This window comes from Panulirus ornatus, chromosome 15, assembly GCF_036320965.1.
Source record: "Panulirus ornatus isolate Po-2019 chromosome 15, ASM3632096v1, whole genome shotgun sequence".
Lineage (NCBI taxonomy): Eukaryota > Metazoa > Arthropoda > Malacostraca > Decapoda > Palinuridae > Panulirus > Panulirus ornatus.
In genome coordinates this window covers 4891667-4912838 of record NC_092238.1, presented here as the reverse complement: position 1 = coordinate 4912838, position 21172 = coordinate 4891667, and the positions used below count along the sequence as shown (strand labels likewise).

Sequence of the window (21172 nt, the reverse complement as noted above, 5' to 3'; positions counted from 1 at the left end):
AAGAACATTACTTGGTTGCAAATCATTGGTTTAGGTTTAAGAAGCAAGCGGTGAAACAAAGGAAAAAGGAGTGGCATTAGGTGATATAGATTTTCAGCCAGATAAATAGGCCTACAGGTTTAAGATCCACAAGGTAAGTACAAATTCCTTTAAAAGAAACATGGACAACGATTATGGATGTAAAAGGAACTAGTGGCTAATTCCATGAGAATTAGTAGAATTATTACTGTACCCTTAAGTGGAACAAGGATAAAAGTATTTGCATAGCATGTTAACAGATCCATGTCTATCAAATTATTAATGACTATTAAGAGTAGCTCATCTGTACCAGAAAAATAGAGGTCAAAGGATGGATCTAATATTGATACCACCCTAATCCCACTGTCAACGGTAGAAGAATCAAAAAGAACCACAGCAGACTTTGCAGCCCTTATGGGTACAGTAATTATAAGCAGAATGTACCTATGTTTGTCTTTTAAAAATGACAACAGATGAAGAAACAAGGTACAATAAAGTCTGAAAAAACCATTGCATGTAATTGCAATGTCTCTCACTGCAACCTAAATTGACATATGTTCACAGCAGAGGGAGATATCTTTGCTCTACACTTATGAACAGATTCACTTCATTAACAAATTTATCTCCAAGTCACCTTCAACAAATGTATCATGTTGCTACACTCTTGACAAACCCACAATCACTTCAACACTGACATACTTATCTTTGTTATGCAACCTAAACACCACATGCCTTTGCTCATAAATCAGATCAGACAGGATCAGAATGCTAATTCTTACGAAGAACAATAATAGTAATACAAAATCAAAAGTGCAAAAGCAATTGTTTTCCCTCTACATAGGGAAACATGAAAAGAGGTGATGTACAATGCATGGCATGACAAAGTAGCTCTGTTTAGTATCCTTATGATCAGTGATATATTGAACAGCTGCATAAGTACATAAGAAGGTTAGACATATGCACATACATCTTCCTGCCTCAGAAACCCTCCCATATGAGGTTTATGCAGTGTTCAGTAAGCTGGTCACATCAATAGGTCAGAACCAAAGATTAAAGTATTTGCGTCTATAAGCAACGTGAAGGGGAACTTATAAGCACTCATATTAAGTGTCTTCTTTATTGTATCTGTACTATAGTCATGAGGACATATTTAGTGTCTTCTTTATTGTATCTGTACTATAGTCATGAGGAATCTTGGGATACAATGAAACGGTGTTTGTAGTTTTAGGGATGGGTACTGTTCAGACTATATGCAGAAGAAAGTGACGTGTTTGTCTGGGGAGTGTGGTTCTGACTAGTGTGCATCATGAAGGCTAGAAATTAAAACCAAGTTGGGAGGTCAGTTGTTTAGAGCTTATCGGGTTACTTCAATTTTGCAAGCGTTACATTTATTTCGGGTGGGGGGCCCTGTGAGTAGAGATAAACTGAAGTGTGAGACTGTCTTAAGCTTTGGAGATTGATGGTTAGTTACAGCATGGTTTAGGTGGGAGAGGTCTAGTGCTGTTTCGTAGGATGGAGTGCAGATCATGTTAATGCAGGACTGTACTTGGAAGATCTCTGTTTTACTGAGAAAGTGTTGAGTGTTTGTGATTGCTAGGCAGCCAATGATTGTTCTGTGTGCACTATTTTTTGTGGTTTGTACCCTTGTTATATTTGATTTCGGGTTGAAAAACCAGGCAGGTGAACCATAATTAAATAGCAGGCAAGTTATCAGCATACGATGTTGAGGGATTGTAGGCATCAAATTCTGATGCCAGTTAGTGTTTGTGTCACTTTTGTACTGATGTGCCTTCAATGGTTGGCATTTTGGTCTGTGGAAGAGTCTATCCATTAAAAGTGACTGGAGTATGTAAGCTCCATTCACGTCTATACTAAGTATAAAATACATCAATGGTACTAGCTCCACAGCAAAGAGTAATCTAACAATCCAAAAATAATCTAAAGATGATACAAAACTAAGTCCATCAAAGTAATATGTAAATGAAGTCATGACAATCATGTTAACAAAAGGATTGTGCAGTGCTCAGGCACATCTTAGCAATAACTCAAGGTCCATTTCACTTATTTCTGTTATTTTTCTATTCAACTTCATACGAGATTTTGTTTTCCCCTTTACCTTGAAAAAAAAAAGTCAGAAGCACCAAGAAATATATGTGCCAACTACGGTGTTAATAACCAAATTATAGTTTTAATCATTAAACTCTGCTTTTCTTAAATTTCTCTTGGAAGCCAAATGAAGTAAAAATAAAAGTAAACACATTTAGTATAAATGAATTTTAATTTATCTATACATGGTTAAATAAGAAAAAATATTGGTCATGAATACACATTTTTAAGTATTTTTCCAATCTAACTAATGAATCAATGGCCAAGGGCAACTAAATGTCATATGACATCTGTTTATGATAATAGAATAAAATTGTTTCAGAAGGCACCTTACCAGAAATGCCAAATATTGTGTTTAAGTTAACTAATACATGATGTAAATGAAATTTACCAAATCCTACACATCAATTACATGACTACTTACAACAAAATATTTGCTATTTAGACATTACCCTTCTTTATCCATTAGTTCTCCCTACCATCCATCCCTGCTAACCCAACCCTTCTGAGAGTTCAATCATTACCTTCTTATATGTGCATTATTTCTTTTAAGAATAGTGACTAACAATGCATGTGTTTCTGCATCATTTATCCTTATATTTTAATATATATAATAAACAAATAAATTTACTGCTACATATGTGACTCCACATATACTAATGATTAGTACATTTTCAATTTATGATTTCATGTAAAAGTATTTATTTTCCATAAACATTTACTGAAAATTCTAAAAATATGATAATTTTGGTGAGAAAAACTAATTCTAGCCAATCCATAAAGTATTTATCACAAAAAGATAAGTGTTAATGAGATGGCTCTGATTAATGTATTTAGCATTCTGTTCCATAAGAGAAAAAAAATTAGTTCTTTCAACATCCTGTAACAACAGCATACAGAAAAAGCATGTGAAAAAATTTGGGAACAGTAATGGTTATCTTAAGTCTCTGAACTAGCAAAAAAAATACGAATTGATGAATCATCCCTCCCAGATTATTAATATTCTAATATTTGCTGGTAGACAGTTTGTCTTCTTAACTATTCCTAATGTATGACTATGACAACAGGTTAGGGGAAGTTTTAACCAACAAGTCCTCACACAGAGAACCGTAATTTCCTGCTAGACAATAATCATACTGAGGCCTTCTTTCACTTCATCCCACCCTCACTGCTTTACATTAGCTCGGGTTGAATTTCATCAACCCTGTCTGGAGTCTGTCTAATTATATTCACGAGTAAAATGATGCAATCCTCCTCACTTTTCACTCCCCTCATGACCTTTTCATCGCAAGCAACCATATGACGGCACGAGTTCATACCTTCAGGCAAGTCATTGACATAGATCACAAAGAGTAATGGTTCTGATGAGCACCCTGTGGCACTCTGCTACTCACTTCGACCCATTTAGTGTCTTCTATGGCATGCATCCATTATTCCCTTCTACTCAGATAATCTTGTATCCACTGAGGGAGTTTTCTCCTTATCCCTGCCAGGGGATCCAACTTTTTAATCAGCCTCCCATGCAAAACAGCATCAAATGTTTCTAAATACAGGCAATCCATCTAGTTATTTATCAAGGAATGGAAGCATTTATCCCCTCTTCCTCCAAGACAGCCTCTTTTATCCAATCCATTGTCCAAATGCTCCTGTTCTGAGGCCATTCAGGTATGGGATCAGGTATATCGGGCTCAGAAAAACTCTCCTTCCCCTGCCTTCCATTTAGCTTTTATCATGGCCTGTAATCACTGGAAGCATGTTATTCGTGAGTCAAAGAGTTCCTATATTCAAAGCAAGTGCGATAACTTCTCTGTCATCCACTGATAGGTCTTTTTGGTCTTCAGTTAAGGGCATCTCTGACAACTTCTGTCGCTCAACTTCTCTTCACCTTTCTACTTTGACTGTACTATAACTGTCTCTCCCAAGGACAAAGCAACTCTCTTTAGTTCCTGTTTCTCCCCTAACTCCTTTTTGGATAACTCTAACATTTCTTCAATCCCTGATGCTCCTCTTATTAATCTTATGCCCTGCCCTGTAATATCTTTTTGGAATGTTCGAAAAGCATTTCTTTCTCTGCACACAAGCAAGGCTGATGGTCCAGATGGAATCCACCTCCATGTACTGAGAGAATGTGCCTCAGAATTTGCACCTGTGCTTGCTTGTCTGTTCTGTTTTTGTTATAAAACAAACCTTTTCATTCTCCTTAAAAGCATGCATCAATACTTCCCATCCCTCAGAAGGATGACCGTTCTGACCCCTCTAACTATTGTCTTATTACTTTGATATCTACCATTTCCACAGTCTTTGAATCCCTTCTCAACTCCCTTATCCTTAAACACCTTAAAAATCACAGTCTTCTCTCTGATCACCAGTATGGTTTCCCTAAGGCAGGATCCACTGGTAATATTCTTTCCTATCTTACTAATGTCTGGTCATCGTCCCTGAAAGATTTTGGATAGTCATGTGTAGTTGCCCTTGGCATATCTGAAGCTTTTGACAGGGTGTGGCATTGGGGTCTCATCTCTAAGCTCCCCTCTTTTGGCTTCCCTTTATCACTTTGTTCCTCTCCAGCCAATCTCCATCAAAAGCGGTGTCCCTCGTGGTGGTCCCATCCTGTCCCCTACACTTTTTCTCCTTTTTTCAACGATCTTCTCTCCTCCATAAATAATCCAATGCACTCATATGCTGATGACTCAACACTATATTCAGCCACATCCTTTAATTCTGCTCCCTCTTCTCTCACTTAATCTCCATCTCATCTTGACACAGCCTCCTAAACAAATTCAGACTTGGACAGGATATCTCAGGAAGGTATATACAAAATCTTGTTCAGTTTAATGCCTCCAAGACCCAGTTTCTACCCCTCTCTCTATTGAAAACTCCTCACAACTCGTCTCTACTCTGGCGGTTCTATAATTCTACCTCGACTCAATGAACATTTCTGGCATTACTATAACATCCACTCAAGGGTGGCCTGTTTTGATAACTGCTTCTTTCCCTACAAGTCATAGCTCTGGAACTCTTTACCCTCCCATGTCTTTCCCAATAACTATGAATAAACACATTTCAAAAAACAGGTTTTTCACTTTCTCAAAAATTCGTAAATATTTTCCCTTGTCGTTTCCTTTTCCGTTTCATAATTCTCTCTATATTTCAATTAAGGCTCAGCTATGATGTGGACTTTTGTCCATGACAAAAAAAAAATTATTTTTAAAGATTTCTCTGTAAACAACTAACCCATGACAAAGGAACTGGGTGACTGACTCTGCACAGGGTACACTTTTACAGGTACCTGAAAATATAAAAAGTATGTAGAAATTTGTTTTATTAATACATAAAATTTACAAATTCATACTATTCACTTGATATTATGTATATGTAAATATGTATGTATGCATGTATGAAGGTTAGTCTGCAGCAGGGGTGCGTGATGTCACCATGATTGTTTAATTTGTTTATGGATGTGGTGGTGAGAGATATAAATGCAAGAGTCTTGGAGACAAGGGCGGGTATGCAGACAATGGGGAATGAGAAGGCCTGGGAAGTGAGTCGATTGTTGTGTGCTGATGATACAACACTGATGTCAGATTCAAGCAAAAAGCTGCAGAAACTGGTGACTAAGTTTGCAAGTGTCTGTGAAAGGAGAGAGAATGCAAATAAAAGCAACATAAATAGGTTCAGCAGGGTATAGGGAAAGGTTAGTTGGGGTGCGAGTCTGAATGGAGAAAACCTGGAGGAAGTGAAGTGTTTTAGATACCTGGGAGCAAATGAAACCAGGGATGCAGAAGTGAGTCACAGGATGGGTGAGGGAGCAAAGGTTCTAGGAACGCTGAAGACTGTGGGAAGAAAGTTAACAGGGAGGGCAAAAATGGGTGTGTTTGAAGGTATAGTAGTCCCAACAAGATTACATGCATGCAAGGCATGGGGTGTAGAAAAGCTGTGTGGAGAATAGTGGATGTACTGGAAATGAAATTTCTGAGAACAATATACATGAGATGGTTTGATCAAGTAATGCAAGGGTAAGAAAGAAGTGTAGAAACAAAATGTGTGTGGATGAGAGAGTTGAAGAGAGAGTGCTGCAATGGTTTGGACATATGAAAAGAAAGTGTGAGAATAGGCTGCCTAAGAGTATATATGTGTCAGAAGTGGAGTGAACAAAGAGAAGCAGGAGACCAAATTGGCGATGGAAGGATGCAGTGAAAGATTCTGATTGAATAAGGCCTGAACATGCAGCAGGAGGGTGAAACGTGAGCAACGGATAGATTTATTGGAACGATGTGGTATGATGTGGTTGATGTGCTGTCAGCCTGAACAAGGGTATGTGAAGCATCTGGGATAAACTAAGGTAAAGTCTGAGGGGCCTGGTAGTGGACAGGGAGCTATGGTGCCAGTGCATTACACATGACAGCCAGAGAATGGATGTGAGCAGACATAGTCTTTCTTTGTCTGTTCCTGGCATTATCTTGCGAATACAAGAAACAAACATTCTACAGATTCATACACTTTTTCTATTCTTTTGCATCACTGGGAGGTGATGGCCCAGTTATAGTCTCTGACTACTACTGCAAGTATATATTAGTATGTATGATTTTCCATCCCAAAATCATGCTATCACACATTTCGCCAACATTTCCAATGAATCCAAACAAAAAACCATAAGATAAGGGTACAGAAAAATATATAACAAATATACACACCATATAAAATAAAAGAAACCAACTCACCATCAGCGGAAACCAAAGAACAAATCCAAACTCTAGATAACATGATCACTAACCTATCACTGAAAGACAAACTGAAAACTGGTATTCCTTCCTCAACACAATGAGCCACAGAACCCAAACAACTAACTTAAGAGCATGTTAAAGAAGATCCACACTTATACCACCAATCTAACCCCTATCCCTCTTAATCCATTCAAATAACATCACCTCTCCCATAGAACACACAAACATCCTCATGAGACTCTACTCAAAAATCAGCCACAAGCCAGCCTCTTCCCTGAACAAGAAGTCAAGACAAACACAAAACCCATCCAGGAACAATTGCCTACCCACCCTTCACTCCCAGCAATGCAATCAATGCAATTAAAACCTTAAAGAAATCTTCTGCTATAACAGGCTCTGACAATGTATCAAAATTTTACATGAAATGCCTTGGTTCATTTGCAATCTAAGAGCATGTTAAAGAAGATCCACACTTATACCACCAATCTAACCCCTATCCCTCTTAATCCATTCAAATAACATCACCTCTCCCATAGAACACACAAACATCCTCATGAGACTCTACTCAAAAATCAGCCACAAGCCAGCCTCTTCCCTGAACAAGAAGTCAAGACAAACACAAAACCCATCCAGGAACAATTGCCTACCCACCCTTCACTCCCAGCAATGCAATCAATGCAATTAAAACCTTAAAGAAATCTTCTGCTATAACAGGCTCTGACAATGTATCAAAATTTTACATGAAATGCCTTGGTTCATTTGCAATCTAAGTACTTAAAGATATCTTCAATAACTCCTGGCTACACAACAAAAACTCAAAACATCTGGAAACTTTTCAACATGATACCAATCTTAAAGCCTTCCAAGCCACCCAACTCCCTCCACCTACAGCCCTATATAACTTTTATCCTCTGTATCCAAACTCTGTAAAAAACTGGTCCATAACAAAATATCAGTAACAAAAAAACCCCATCCTACTTTCACTTACACAACATGGTTTCAGACCCAACCAATCCAATATGATGCTACACACTGAACTCACATAACATATCACAAAAGGTCTCAACGATCAACACTGCCCTCTTGTGCAGTATTAGTGGCAATAGACATCAACAAATCATTCAACACTGTCCCCTAACATATCCTCACACAAAAGATACTTCACACCGCTTCAACAATGATGAAAAGTGGTTGCCTGCCATGGCAGAGTCACTCACAATGGCCTCATCTTTAAACCACTTGAACTCTTCAGTGGTGTTCCCCAAACAGCAGTTCTTCCTTCTATCTCTTCCTACACAACCTCTCACTGCCTCAAACAAACCACCAAATGAAAGTTCTTAAATATGTGATGACCCACAATCACATCACAACACCAACGACACCACAGAAGCAGCAGCAATCATGCAGCATGACGTTACTAAATAGGAACAAAGGCTTACCTAAAACAGAATGTGTGCATATCCAAAGAAGTCTTCAATCACAAAATTCCAACCATTCCAGACATCACATGTGACACTTGACATTCAATCTCCAAACCAATGACAACTACACAAAAGCAATACAAACTAAAGCCTGAAGAAAAAACATGAACTGGAATGAGATTTAGCATGAAAAAGAATCCCCTAATATCACCTGCCTGGTCTTTCAAACAATTTATTCATTACTATACTTAATCGCTGTTTCCTGCTTCAGCAAGGAAGCACCAGGAAACAGATGAAGAATGGCCCAACTACTCATGCTCACATGTATATATACATATACATAAATGCCCATATATGCACAATACAAATACGTAACATATATAAACATGTACATATTCATAATTGTTTGCCTTCATCCATTCCTGTTACTACCCCACCCCATGGGAAACAGCAAATAAAGCAAAGTTCCAAACTACTCAAAATAGCACAGTCAGAACAATCAGTGGCTCTCCTGCAACAACACAACACAATTAAATAAAGGTCCTCTCAAAAGTATTCCACCTAAATATAGCACTCATCTCTGCCTATTTATAATTCCAATTCACTAATTCTCCATTAGTTCTTACTCTTATCAACCTCCTTCAAAAACATCTAATTTTCCCTACAGTTTAATGATATTTGTTCACCTCAACTTTTATTTGTACATATTTTCAACCAATACTACTTCCTCTTGACCTCCTGCTGCTTTCCCGTACACCTTTAAATAACTCGCCCTCCTTCCCCGTAAGTAATGCCCCATTCAACCCTTTTTTTTCACTAGCAACTTCATCCCACCACTTACTACCCTTGCTCACATGCCCAACTCTCATCTCTGACACTTTTCTCTTGCACGTTAGCATTGCCTCGCTAAATACCTCCCATTATTAGCCTACTTCCTTGGTTTTATTTACTCTCACCCGTGTCTTTTCACAAAAGCCTTTTTACCAAGCACAATCAATATCCCAACCCTCTTTCCATCCATATCATTCCCTCTTTTCTTAAAGCCTCAACAAACTTTCACCCTCATCTCCAACAAAAAGTGATAAGATATCCCATCAGCTGCCCCCCTCAGCACATTTACATCTGGATTCACATCTTGGAGTAGGTGAAAAATCATCAAGCATTTAAGGATGCAATGTTTAAATGCATGAGAGAATGGTGAGACATGCAGAAAATGGGATGTGGGAATGTGAGGAGAGGAAGATAGCAAGAGGTGGGATGAGGAAATGATTGTGAAAAAGATAGATAGATAGAGATAGAGAGAAGTATTGGCAAACTTCAGGGATGAGAAAATGCTTCAGAAGTAGGTGAACAGTGTAAGGAGAATGAGAGAGCAAATGGGAGCTTCTGTGAAGGGAGTAGATCGGAAGTGGTAAGAGGCAAAGAAATGATGAAGGAGATGAAGCAAGCATTGTGATGGACTCAAATGTGTTATATGGGAGTGTTGCAGAGGTAGAGTGCTTAGGACATAGAGAGATACAAAGTGAAAGAGTCATTGCAAGCGGTCTGGCAAAAAGGGATGACGAGGTGTAGGACTCATAAACCAAAGTGTGACAATATGGCTGGAGTGGATGTTGACACATTAGGAAGAAGGAATCAGCAGGAGCATTAGCAAGGAGCCTCTGAAAACACTGCACTATAGTTGCCCTCTGCCAGTGGCCTGTTTAGGTTAAGGTACTAAAGGCTACAATTCAGAAATGGAGTTCATCAGTTCTGGAGACTTTTGCCATGGCTATCCACTTGAGGGAATTCCTGAAGGGGAAAGGTGTCAGAGATACAGACAGGTAGAATAGATAGATGGATGACTGCTGCTGGAAAAATGATTGTCTGGATATCAATTTTTCATTCACCTGTTCCTGATGCTATGTTAATTAACAGAGGGGTGGGTTGTCTGGATATCAATTTTTCATTCACCTGTTCCTGATGCTATGTTAATTAACAGAGGGTGGGAGAAACACCTACGCATAAAAGAAAAAAATCAATACAAATGGTATAATGGAAACAGAAGTATGGGTATTTCAAATAAGTTTAGAAGGCCAGAAGTGCTGGGATTTAGGTGAGTTACGAAAGAAAATTGCAAGTCATCAGGTGTAATGACATATGAGGAAGAAATAATACTCATTATAAGATATAGGGAAAATTTAATATTAAGGTGGCTTGTAAGGTGTATACAGCTGTAATGGATTTTCTGGAATGTGGTTATAGAGTCCAGGGACTACAACAAAGAATAATTAAGTCAAAAACAGATAAGATATGGTAGACTGACTGAACAAGTAAAAGAATGGGAGAAAAGTGATTGTGGAATTACTCTATTTAAGAACAGAAAGTGTAATATATGGAGGTGAAAGTAAAGCCTATTGAAAAAAATATTACTTTTGTAAAACCTAACAACAAAGTGATATAAGTTTCAAAATCGTGGTGTGTAGAATAGAATTTGCTGTGTAATACAAGACAGAAAAGTCTTTTGGGATAGTAATATTCCTTTCTTTGAGGTTCAAATAATCAAACCCTGGATCAGGCACTAACTGGTGTGCCAGTTTCAAAGCTAATGTGTAATCTAGGTTGTTTCTTACCAAAGACGATCAATCAAGTTGCGATGAGGTGGTCCATTGATGCTCTGGCCTGTCATGAATGCTAATTTATGAGCAAACATACATGGAGCAGGTACTCGCACAGTACCCTGAAAGAAAGATTGAATTTTCAAATAATTTGCCATAATGATGGATTTTTTTCTCCTAACAAAGGACTTTCATCATGAAGGGATTTAAAGTTTTAAATCACAAACTGATATCAATAAAACCATAAAAGGTGCAACTACATGCCAACATATGTAGAAGAAACTGCGTGGTTTGGCACAAACTAAAGCAAAGTTATGCAAAGATGCATCAATGTGAACCCTCACTAAATCAGGCTAATATGGGTGAGACCCTATCCAATAAGTCTGTTTATCTGATATATCCAACTTGTTCATTACATGAGACCTCAACTAGGGATATTAAAACTTATGGTACATGCTGTCACTGGTCTGAACCTGGGCATGTGATGCAGCCAGGGTAAACCACAGACAGGTCTGTGGGGCCTGGTTCTGAACTGGTAACTGTACTTTCAGTGCATTACACATGACAGATAGAGAATGGATGTGAACAGTGCAAATGCAGCCTTTCTTTGTCTGTTCTTGGCATTACCTCGTTTAACTGGGGAGACAGCGATCAAGAGAGATAAAAATCTAAAGACAGTCTGAAGCAACCACAAGGGTTGCACACTTAATACATGGTGCTGTATGTAATTGTAAATGAGTATGTACAGACCCTTATGTACAATAACAGAACATAAGGTAAAATGACCTTTATGTACAGATACAGCTCTGTACATACCAGAGAAGCTGATGGTATACAAGAAACTCCATTGGTGCTGAAGGGTTAAAGGTGACTGAGCAGGTAGCAGCAGATTTCACTTACACTACAGCTTGTACTACACTTAATGCATACATACAACTGGAAAGATGCAATTGAAGCAGAAAATGAGGTTTTCTGGAGCAAAAACATCACATATCACAGCTTGCTATCATTAAGGAATCTTCCCATGGAGATAATCCCCCACCCTTCCTCTGTTGTCCCACCACCTCTGATTTATTCATTATCACTATACTGAAGCCATATAATTATACCTGCTCTCAGGTCTATATATATACCTTACTTATTCATGTATTTTATTCATCGTGTGAAAACAGGAAATCTGAGCACATTAACATTTTGTCCAAATGGTGAATACAACATTGTAGATTAAGAGAGCATAGTTCTCCCAACCTTGATCAATGCAGCCAAAACATGAACATGGAAGGAGCCACTGTAGTTAAAATGCAGGCTGTGGGAATGAGATATTTGAGAAAAGCATGTGGTATGACTATATGAAATGGCATAAGAAATGAGTGTACGAGAGATCTGATATGGCAGTAAATAAAGAAGAAATGAATAGTGGAGTTGGGAGAGTGGGTGAAATATAATACATTGAGGTTGTTTAATCATGTGGAAAGAAAGCAAGACAAGGAGTTTACGAGAGTGTGTACGATAGTATAATCAAAGGGAATGGTGTGAGAGGAACTGGAAGAGTACTAGAGGCAGAGAAATAGAGGAAGAATCCATGAAATGGTGTATGTGAGGGAGGCATGTAGGGAAAGGGATAAGGGGAGACTTCTGCCATGGCCACCCCTGTGATGGGTATTCCTGGAGAGAACAGGCATCAGAGATATAGGACAAAAAACATTGCAGATTACCCATCTTTTAAGGGTGAATTAATACTTTTTGACTATTTGATCTTGGTAGCTGCATGTCATATCTATAGCCTCAAGCAGTTTTTTCTTTTCTATTTTCTCTCCTTCCATTGCTACCCTTTCTCCTTTTGAATGCTTAAGGTCTATAGCCTTGAGCAGTTTCTTTTTAAGTTTCTCTCCTTTCATTGCTACCATTTCTTCTTCTGAATGCTTAATGTCATCTTCCAGTCCAAAAATCAATGAAGACTTATTTGCATCTATGAACCTCCTGGTTCAACAGCTCTTATTTTCAGCACAGCCCACTCATAGGCTAATTCCTGCAGTTGCAACTTGTCCAGCCTCTTCTCCTGTCCTACCTAAAACTTGCATTTTCACCAAAATGTTCCAATTCTGAATACTCAATTTCCTTAAAACTGAATAATCCAACTTTCCCAGATTGTTCTGTCTCTTACTGCAATACTGCCATCTATACTTTCAAGGGGAATTCAATATCCCTAGAACTCTGTTCAGTATCCTCAGCCGAAAATTAATTCCTATAATCTATTTATCTATATCTGATGCCTGTACCCACTTGGAACTCCTTCAAGGGGGTGGCAACGACATTAAGTGTCTCCGTAACTAGTAAACTGTCCACTATTTCTTTCTACAGTCTACCTTTTTCAGCAATACCATCCACACGTACCTTTACAGGGTCATTTACTGTTATTTGGATTTAATAACCCAGACCTGTTACACTTTCAGCATCCTCAGCTTTAGAATGAGTTCCTTTTACCTACCCACTGTTTCTAACCACAGCCATCTTTCTCCATTCAATATGTAAATCAAGTGGATGATCTACTATATACTCTCCTTGAAAGGCCCTACTTTCCACCCTTACCCCAAAGATGACCCACATTCTACTGCCTTTTTTCCAGTTTTTTTGGTCACTTTGATGTGTAGTCACGTTCTTTAACAAAATTCATTAGTCTCCTAACTTCCATCACTACTTGTTGAAACTTTCTGAAATCTCTGAAGAAGCTCCTCAGTTTAATGGTTTCATATTCCAATTGCTGTATCTTTCATTACTTGATAGATTAGCTCAAATTATGCAAAACTTAAAGTTACACACGCAGTACCAAAGACTATCAGGAATATAGACCACCCCATTAACAAAACCTGCTAAGACAGTGAAAGGAATGAGAAATAAAGTTTTTGCAAATACTTGTGTATGATTTACCTGCCAATTATAGTAAAGGTGAGTTAGCTTGTAAGCAAGTCGTTGCATGTGGTCAGGTTTTAATCCAGTAGTATCTTCAATCACATTGAATGATGTTGGAGAGACAGTTCCTTGGTTGATGCTTTGTGACACCAAGAAGAAATCATACCTGTTATAAGTAAGATGTGTTGTATCTAAAACAACTTTTTAAAGATATACTTGCTTTAAAAGTTTGGTGGCTTATTTACATGATACAGTAGTAAACTGACTTGCTTGAACTCTGTAAATAGAGGCTGGAAAAGTCTGTGGGGCCTGGATGTGGAAAGGGAGCTGTGGTTTCGGTGCATTACACATGACAGATAGAGACTAAGTGTGAACGAATGTGGCCTTTTTTGTCTTTTCCTGGTGCTACCTCGCTGGGGTGTGTGTGTGTGTGTGTGCTATTTCATGTGTGGCAGGGTGGCGATGGGAATGGATGAAGGCAGCAAGTATGAATATGTATATGTGTATAAATATGTATGCAGGGTGGTGATGGGAATGGATATGAGTATATATATGTATATGACGTGCTGTCAATGGATTGAACCAGGGTATGTGAAGTGTCTGGGGTAAACCATGGAAAGTTCTGTGGGGCCTGGATGTGGAAAGGGAGCTGTGGTTTTGGTGCATTATTACATGACAGTTAGAGACTGAGTGTGAACAAAAGTGGCCTTTGTTGTCTTTTCCTAGCGCTACCTCGCACACATTTGGGGGAAGGGGGTTGCTATTTCATGTGTGGTGAGGTGGTGATGGGAATGAATAAAGGCAGACAGTATGAATTATGTACATGAGTATATATGTATATGCCTGTGTGTGTATATATATGTATACGTTGAGATGTATAGGTACGTATATTTGCATGTGTGGACGTGTATGCATATACATGTGTATGTAGGTGGGTTGGGCCATTCTTTCGTCTGTTTCCTTGCGCTACCTCGCTAACGCAGGAGACAGCGACAAAGCAAAATAAAATAAATATAAATAAATAATGTCTGCGTATATATCTGCGCTGTATCATCAGCGAACAACAACTGACTCACTTCCCAAGCTCTCTCATCCCCAACAGACTGCATACTTGCCCCTCTTTCCAAAACTCTTGCATTCACCTCCCTAACAATGAAAATAAAAATGAACTTATGAATAAGATGGGGTAACCAAATAACCAGAAGGGCCCACTGGGGACTTGTAGAAGTCAATAAACCTCAAAACCAGCCAGTTTCAAGCTGTCCAAGAGCTGCTGTAAAATTAGGTTAGAGTACCTATCATATACACAAAAGGCCATCTTGTGACACAGTCCATTTTCACAATTCTGGTATTATACATGAATACATACCTTTCTGGCAGAGTGATAACATCGTCCACCACCGTCCCAGGAGGAGGGTTTTCAATGTGGCCTCTACTATCTTGAACTAAACGAGTGTTGATTTTCTTAGAAACTATTATGAAGGCAAACTTTGGGTGGTTCTCACAAGCTTCGTCAAAACACCGCTGAGGAAAATTGAACTTTTGCATAAGATATTTCATTAATAATAACAATAAAAATAATAACAAGGTAGCGCAAGGAAACGGATGAAAGAATGGCCCAACCCACCCACATACACATGTATATACATACACGTCACACACGCACATATACATACCTATACATTTCAACGTGAATGTAGGTTTGCGGCAGGGGTGTGTGATGTCTCCATGGTTGTTTAATTTGTTTATGGATGGGGTTGTTAGGGAGGTGAATGCAAGAGTTTTGGAAAGAGGGGAAAGTATGAAGTCTGTTGGGGATGAGAGAACTTGGGAAGAGTCAGTTGGTGTTCGCTGATGATACAGCGCTGGTGGCTGATTCATATGAGAAACTGCAGAAGCTGGTGACTGAGTTTGGTAGTGTGTGAAGAAGAAAGTTGAGAGTAAATGTGAATAAGAGCAAGGTTATTAGGTACAATAGGGTTGAGGGACGAGTCAACCGGGAGGTAAGTCTGAATGGAGAAAAACTGGAGGAAGTGAAGTGTTTTAGATATCTGGGAGTGGATTTGGCAGCGGATGGAACCATGGAAGCGGAAGTGAATCATAGGGTGGGGGAGGGGGTGAAAGTTCAGGGAGCATTGAAGAATGTGTGGAAGTCAAGAACATTATCTCGGAAAGCAAAAATAGGTATGTTTGAAGGAATAGTGGTTCCAACAATGTTATATGGTTGCGAGGCATGGGTTATGGATAGAGTTGTGCGGAGGAAGGTGGATGTGCTGGAAATGAGATGTTTGAGGACAATATGTGGTGTGAGGTGGTTTGATTAAGTAAGTAATAACAGGGTAAGAGAGATGTGTGGTAATAAAGAGTGTGGTTGAGAGAGCAGAAGAGGGTGTATTGAAATGGTTTGGTCACATGGAGGGAACGAGGAGAAGTGGGAGACCATATTGGAGGTGGAAAGTTGGAGTGAAAAAGATTTTGAGTGATTAAGGCCTGAACACGCAGGAGGGTGAAAGGTGTGCAAGGAATAGAGCGAATTGGAATGATGTGGTATACCAGGGTCGACGTGCTGTCAACGGATTAAACCAGGGTATGTGAAGCGTCTGGGGTAAACGATGGAAAGTTCTGTGGGGCCTGGATGTGGAAAGGGAGCTGTGGTTTCGGTGCATTATTACATGACAGATAGAGACTGAGTGTGAATGAATGTGGCCTTTGTTGTCTTTTCCTAGTGCTACCTCGCGCACATGTGGGGGAGGGGGTTGTTATTTCATGTGTGGCAGGGTGATGATGGGAATGAATAAAGGCAGACAGTATGAATTATGTACATGTGTATATATGTATATGTCTGTGTGTGTATGTATATGTATACGTTGAGATGTATAGGTATGTATATGTGCGTGTGTGGATGTGTATGTATATAAACATGTATGTGGGTGGGTTGGGCCATACTTTCGTCTGTTTCCTTGCGTTACCTCGCTAAAGCGGGAGACAGCGACAAAGCAAAATAATAAATAAATATATATATACACAGACATATACATATATACACATGTACATAATTCATACTTGCTGCCTTTATTCATTCCTGTTGCCACCCCGCCACACATGAAATGAAAACCCCCTCCCATGCATGTGTGCAAGGTAGTACTAGGAAAAGACAAGAAAGGCCACATTCGTTCACACTCAGTCTCTAGCTGTCATGTATAATGCACCGAAACCACTGATCCCTTTCCACATCCAGGCCCCCACAAAACTTTCCATGCTTCACATGCCCTGGTTCAATCCACTGGCAGCACCTCAACCCCGGTATACCACATCATTCCAATTCACTCTATTCCTTGCACGTCTTTCATGTGAACATATTCATACTTGCTTGCCTTCATCCATTTCCAGCGCTACCCTGCCCCACAGGAAACAAAATACTAAAATCTATGAATCATTCTTTGAATACACAGTTCTGATAACTTACTCTTATAGCAGCAATTTCGTGTTCCTTGACATATTCAATCTGGCCTTCACCAACACCATCGCGGTACACCACCACCATGCTTGGCTGGGTACCATTTTCCATTCTGTAGTAATTCAGTGCATCTAGGATGTGGTTAAAACATATTATTTGTTAAAAACAATCAACTTGGGTAAACAGCAATCTATATGGGTACAGTTCATAAGTTACTCAATTAATGAGGACTGTAGGTTATTTGTAAATTCATAAAAATATATTGACGTGCTGTCAGTTGACTGAACCAGGGGATGTGAAACATCTAGGGAAAACATTGGAAAGTTCTGCGGAACCTGGATGTGGATAGGAATTTGTGGTTTCAATGCACTGTCAAGTGTTGTGTATGACAAAGAGAGACTGAATGTTTGTGGACAGAATGCCAGTAGTCCATGTCTGGGTAAGGCAGAAAGAAAAGGCAGCTACCTAGGTCAGTGGAGTGCAACTTTACAACAAATGAAGTGCTGGCTCACTATGCAGCTGTCACTAACCCTCCCAATATCCAGGCAGGTAATACTGGTAGTATACCTCCCTTGCCGCTGGCTGCCTATCAACTACTGCTGAATAATAGTCTAAACATTCTGCATTAAAATACGCTTATTGTTCTATCTATTCATGTAAATATCATGTATATATCATATATACATACAAAAATGTGCATACAAAAATGTGCATAACATGTGAAAACACATATATGTAAAAGAAAATGAAGATTCACATGTGGTGTGAGGTGGTTTGATTGAGTAATGTAAGGGTAAGAAAGATATGTGGAAATAAAAAGGAGTATGGTTGAGAGAGCAGAAGAGGGTGTGTTGAAATGGTTTGAAAATATGGAGAGAATGAGTGAGGAAAGATTGACAAAGAGGATATATGTGTCAGAGGTAGAGGGAACAAGAAGCAGGAGACCAAATTGGAGGTGGAAGGATGGAGTGAAAAACATTTTGAGCTATTAGGGCCTGAACATATAGGAGGGTTAGAGGTGTGCAAGGAACAGAGTGAATTGGAACGATGTGGTACACTGGGGTTGACGTTCTGTCAATGGACTGAACCAGAGAATGCGAAGCATCTGGGGTAAACCATGGAAAGGTCTGTGGGGCCTGTATGTGGATAGGGAGCTGTGGTTTCGGTTCATTACATATGACAGCTAGAGGCTGAGTATGAACAAGTGTGGCCTTTTTGTCTGTATTCCTGGCGTTGCCTCACTGAAGTAGGGGACAGTAAGGCTGTTTTCCTGTGGAGCAAGGTATCAAAAGGAATGGATGAAGGCAAGCAAGTATATGTATATGTGTATGTATGCAGTGTCTGCGTATGTGTATGTATATGCGCGTATGTGGGTGTTTATGTATATACGTGTGTATATGAGTGGATGGGCCATTCTTCGTCTGTTTCCTGGTATTATCTCGCGAATGCGGGAAACAGCAATTATAATGATAATAATAATAATAATAATAAACATGGGATGTGCAAAATCACAAACGGAAAATAATATAAAGTGTGGAATGCATTTTGGTGCATATGAAACAAAATCACATCAAGAAAATACCCATAATTATTGCAAATATAAATATGGAGCACTGATGCCCCAAGCCATGGCCCACCCAGTCAACTCAACACACTTACACAATCAAAGATTAATGAAAAGGAAACACTCTGAAGGAATGGAATGAAAGGGTGACAATGCACATCCTGGTCCTTCAACAGGAATAACATAACACCGACTATTTACTTCTGACACCTGCAGCAAAATTATCAGTGAGTTCTTCCTGATTAACATGGCGGGCCACTTGAGACAGAAAACGGGTCCATGACTGATTCAGGGAAGAGACAACTGCACCATATGAAGCACCTCGTGTGGCTCTGTCATGAAAGGCATCATACCCAATCACCATCGCATTCTGAAAACAAAAACCAGCATTGCGATGTCATCAGTGGACATAATTTCAGACATCCACGCTTGTCTACCTTCTTGTAAAAAGTTCCTGCACTTGAGTTTCACCAGCTATGGAGACTCTTTCGCAATGGCCAACCCTTTGAGGGAGTTCCTAGAGGGAATGGGCATCAGAGGTACAGATAAATAGATAGAAGCTTCTACAAATCTCCATCCTTACCTCCACCACCAAGTAATGATAAGACATCCCACTAATTGCTACTCTCAACACATTCACATCTAAGAGTTACTATTTTGCATGCCTATAACCCTGTACATAATGCACTGATACCCACTTAACATTTCACCTACTCACAAAGGTATACTTACATATTCCTCTTCATAAACATAGCATACTTAATCATTAGTCCTTTTTCATTACAGGACAGGCTGTTACCCATACCACATCAATGGATATTCCATGCACTCACAAACCATACTTAACTGCCAAATTACCCAATCTCATATTCCATCATCTACCAATGATACCTAATTCTTTGCATCGCAGTTACTGACACCCACTCAACACCTTCCAAAACACTCACTTTCCTTCCTTATTCCTTGTTTCCAGGTGCATAAGCAATAATAATTTCCCACTTTTCGTAATCCACTAATAATATCCCCTTCTCATAACCCACTTCATTTTCACCCACATCAACTTTGGGTTCACTTCCTTACACACTTTAAAATCCACACAACTCCTCATTCAGCAATAGTGCTAGCCCTTTCTGAGCTCTCACCCTCACACTAACCCCGATAACATCTACAAACCTTTCTTCCCCTTGAGTTTTGTTTCACTGAAAGCCAAAACATCCTAGTTCCTCTTCTGAAATATACTGCACGCATCTCCCTTCTTATCACCTGTTACTCTCACACATTCAGACTCCCCAGCATGAGCCTTCCCAAAATACCAATCAAGGCACACTAAGTATGCATTTTCATAATAAACAAAATATAAAAAATAAGAGAAACAGGATACTCATCCATGGGAAGGAAAAAACCAGTCTGGTAACAACAAGGTCTTGACAGTATGTGACTCATGAGAAAAGAGAGCTATTTGTGCCAATGATATCTTTATGAAGCTCCAGATCTGATTAGTCAAGGGCAGGCCTGGAATGAGTGGCTGCGATCAAATTTGAAAGGACAGAGACAGGTTGGGAAAGAGTGTGTTCCCTGACAGACAGAGAGAAGGTCCTAAACCCATTATTCCTACAGACACTATATCATGCTTGTGGGACATATCACAGAGGAGAGAAATATGGATAAGATGAATATCAAATTGAACTAATCTACAGGGACGTGTAAATGGTGACAATGGAAAATTAAGGAGACCTTAATTATTTATTTTTGTCATGGAAAAACTTACCTTGATAGGAATTGCAACATTCCATGGTTCACCACCTAATTTACAGTTCATCTGAATAGCAACCTTTGTTGCTACAGACATCAAGCGTTGCTTCTTAAAAAGTGTTCGACTTAAGATGCACTGAAACAATAAACAAACAGTTTAGCATCTGCCCACTGAAAAATAATAGATATAAAATATTCCGTTATCAAACCCTAGGACCCCTAAAGGACCTGCATTACAAAAATTAGTAGCTTGGAAAGTCATAGAGAGGATGTACCATTATCAGTTCATGAAACAGAGTACAGTCTTGTCTATCTATACTGAGTACAATCTCATTTGTCTATCTATATCTCTGATGCCTGTTCCCATCATACTAACCATACTAGTGTCTAGTACACTCTTGAATCCTGCAAATACAGTGTCCTGAAGTTACTGATGGAGAATTAGGTAACTAGTTTGTAGGAACATAAGGTAAGAGCCCTACAAATACTGTGAGAGTTACCCTCTGCCAATGGCCTGTAAAGGGTGAGGCACTAAAGGCTAATAAGCAGTAATAGAGTTCACTAGTTATGGAGCCTCTACTGCTGTGGCCACTCTTTTGAGGGAGTTCCATGAGGGAACAGGC

At 39.2% G+C, this 21172-nt stretch overlaps 1 protein-coding gene across 3 annotated transcripts in view; it reads right to left on the bottom strand.

Annotated features, from left to right (window-relative positions):
* Window positions 1-35: 35 nt before the first annotated feature.
* Window positions 36-21172, bottom strand: part of LOC139753703 (piwi-like protein Siwi) — a 56767-nt gene continuing 35630 nt past the window's right edge. For 2 of the 3 annotated variants that reach the window (XM_071670419.1, XM_071670421.1), the window contains exons 15-21: window positions 20566-20685; window positions 18999-19167; window positions 17243-17364; window positions 15146-15300; window positions 13795-13942; window positions 10882-10988; window positions 36-5413 (exon numbers count right to left, since the gene is read on the bottom strand). In XM_071670419.1, the coding sequence (XP_071526520.1) occupies window positions 5404-5413; window positions 10882-10988; window positions 13795-13942; window positions 15146-15300; window positions 17243-17364; window positions 18999-19167; window positions 20566-20685 (831 nt within the window). In that variant the 3' untranslated portion in view covers window positions 36-5403. The remainder of the gene's footprint in view (window positions 5414-10881; window positions 10989-13794; window positions 13943-15145; window positions 15301-17242; window positions 17365-18998; window positions 19168-20565; window positions 20686-21172) is intronic. The other variant, XR_011713753.1, reaches the window with a different exon arrangement.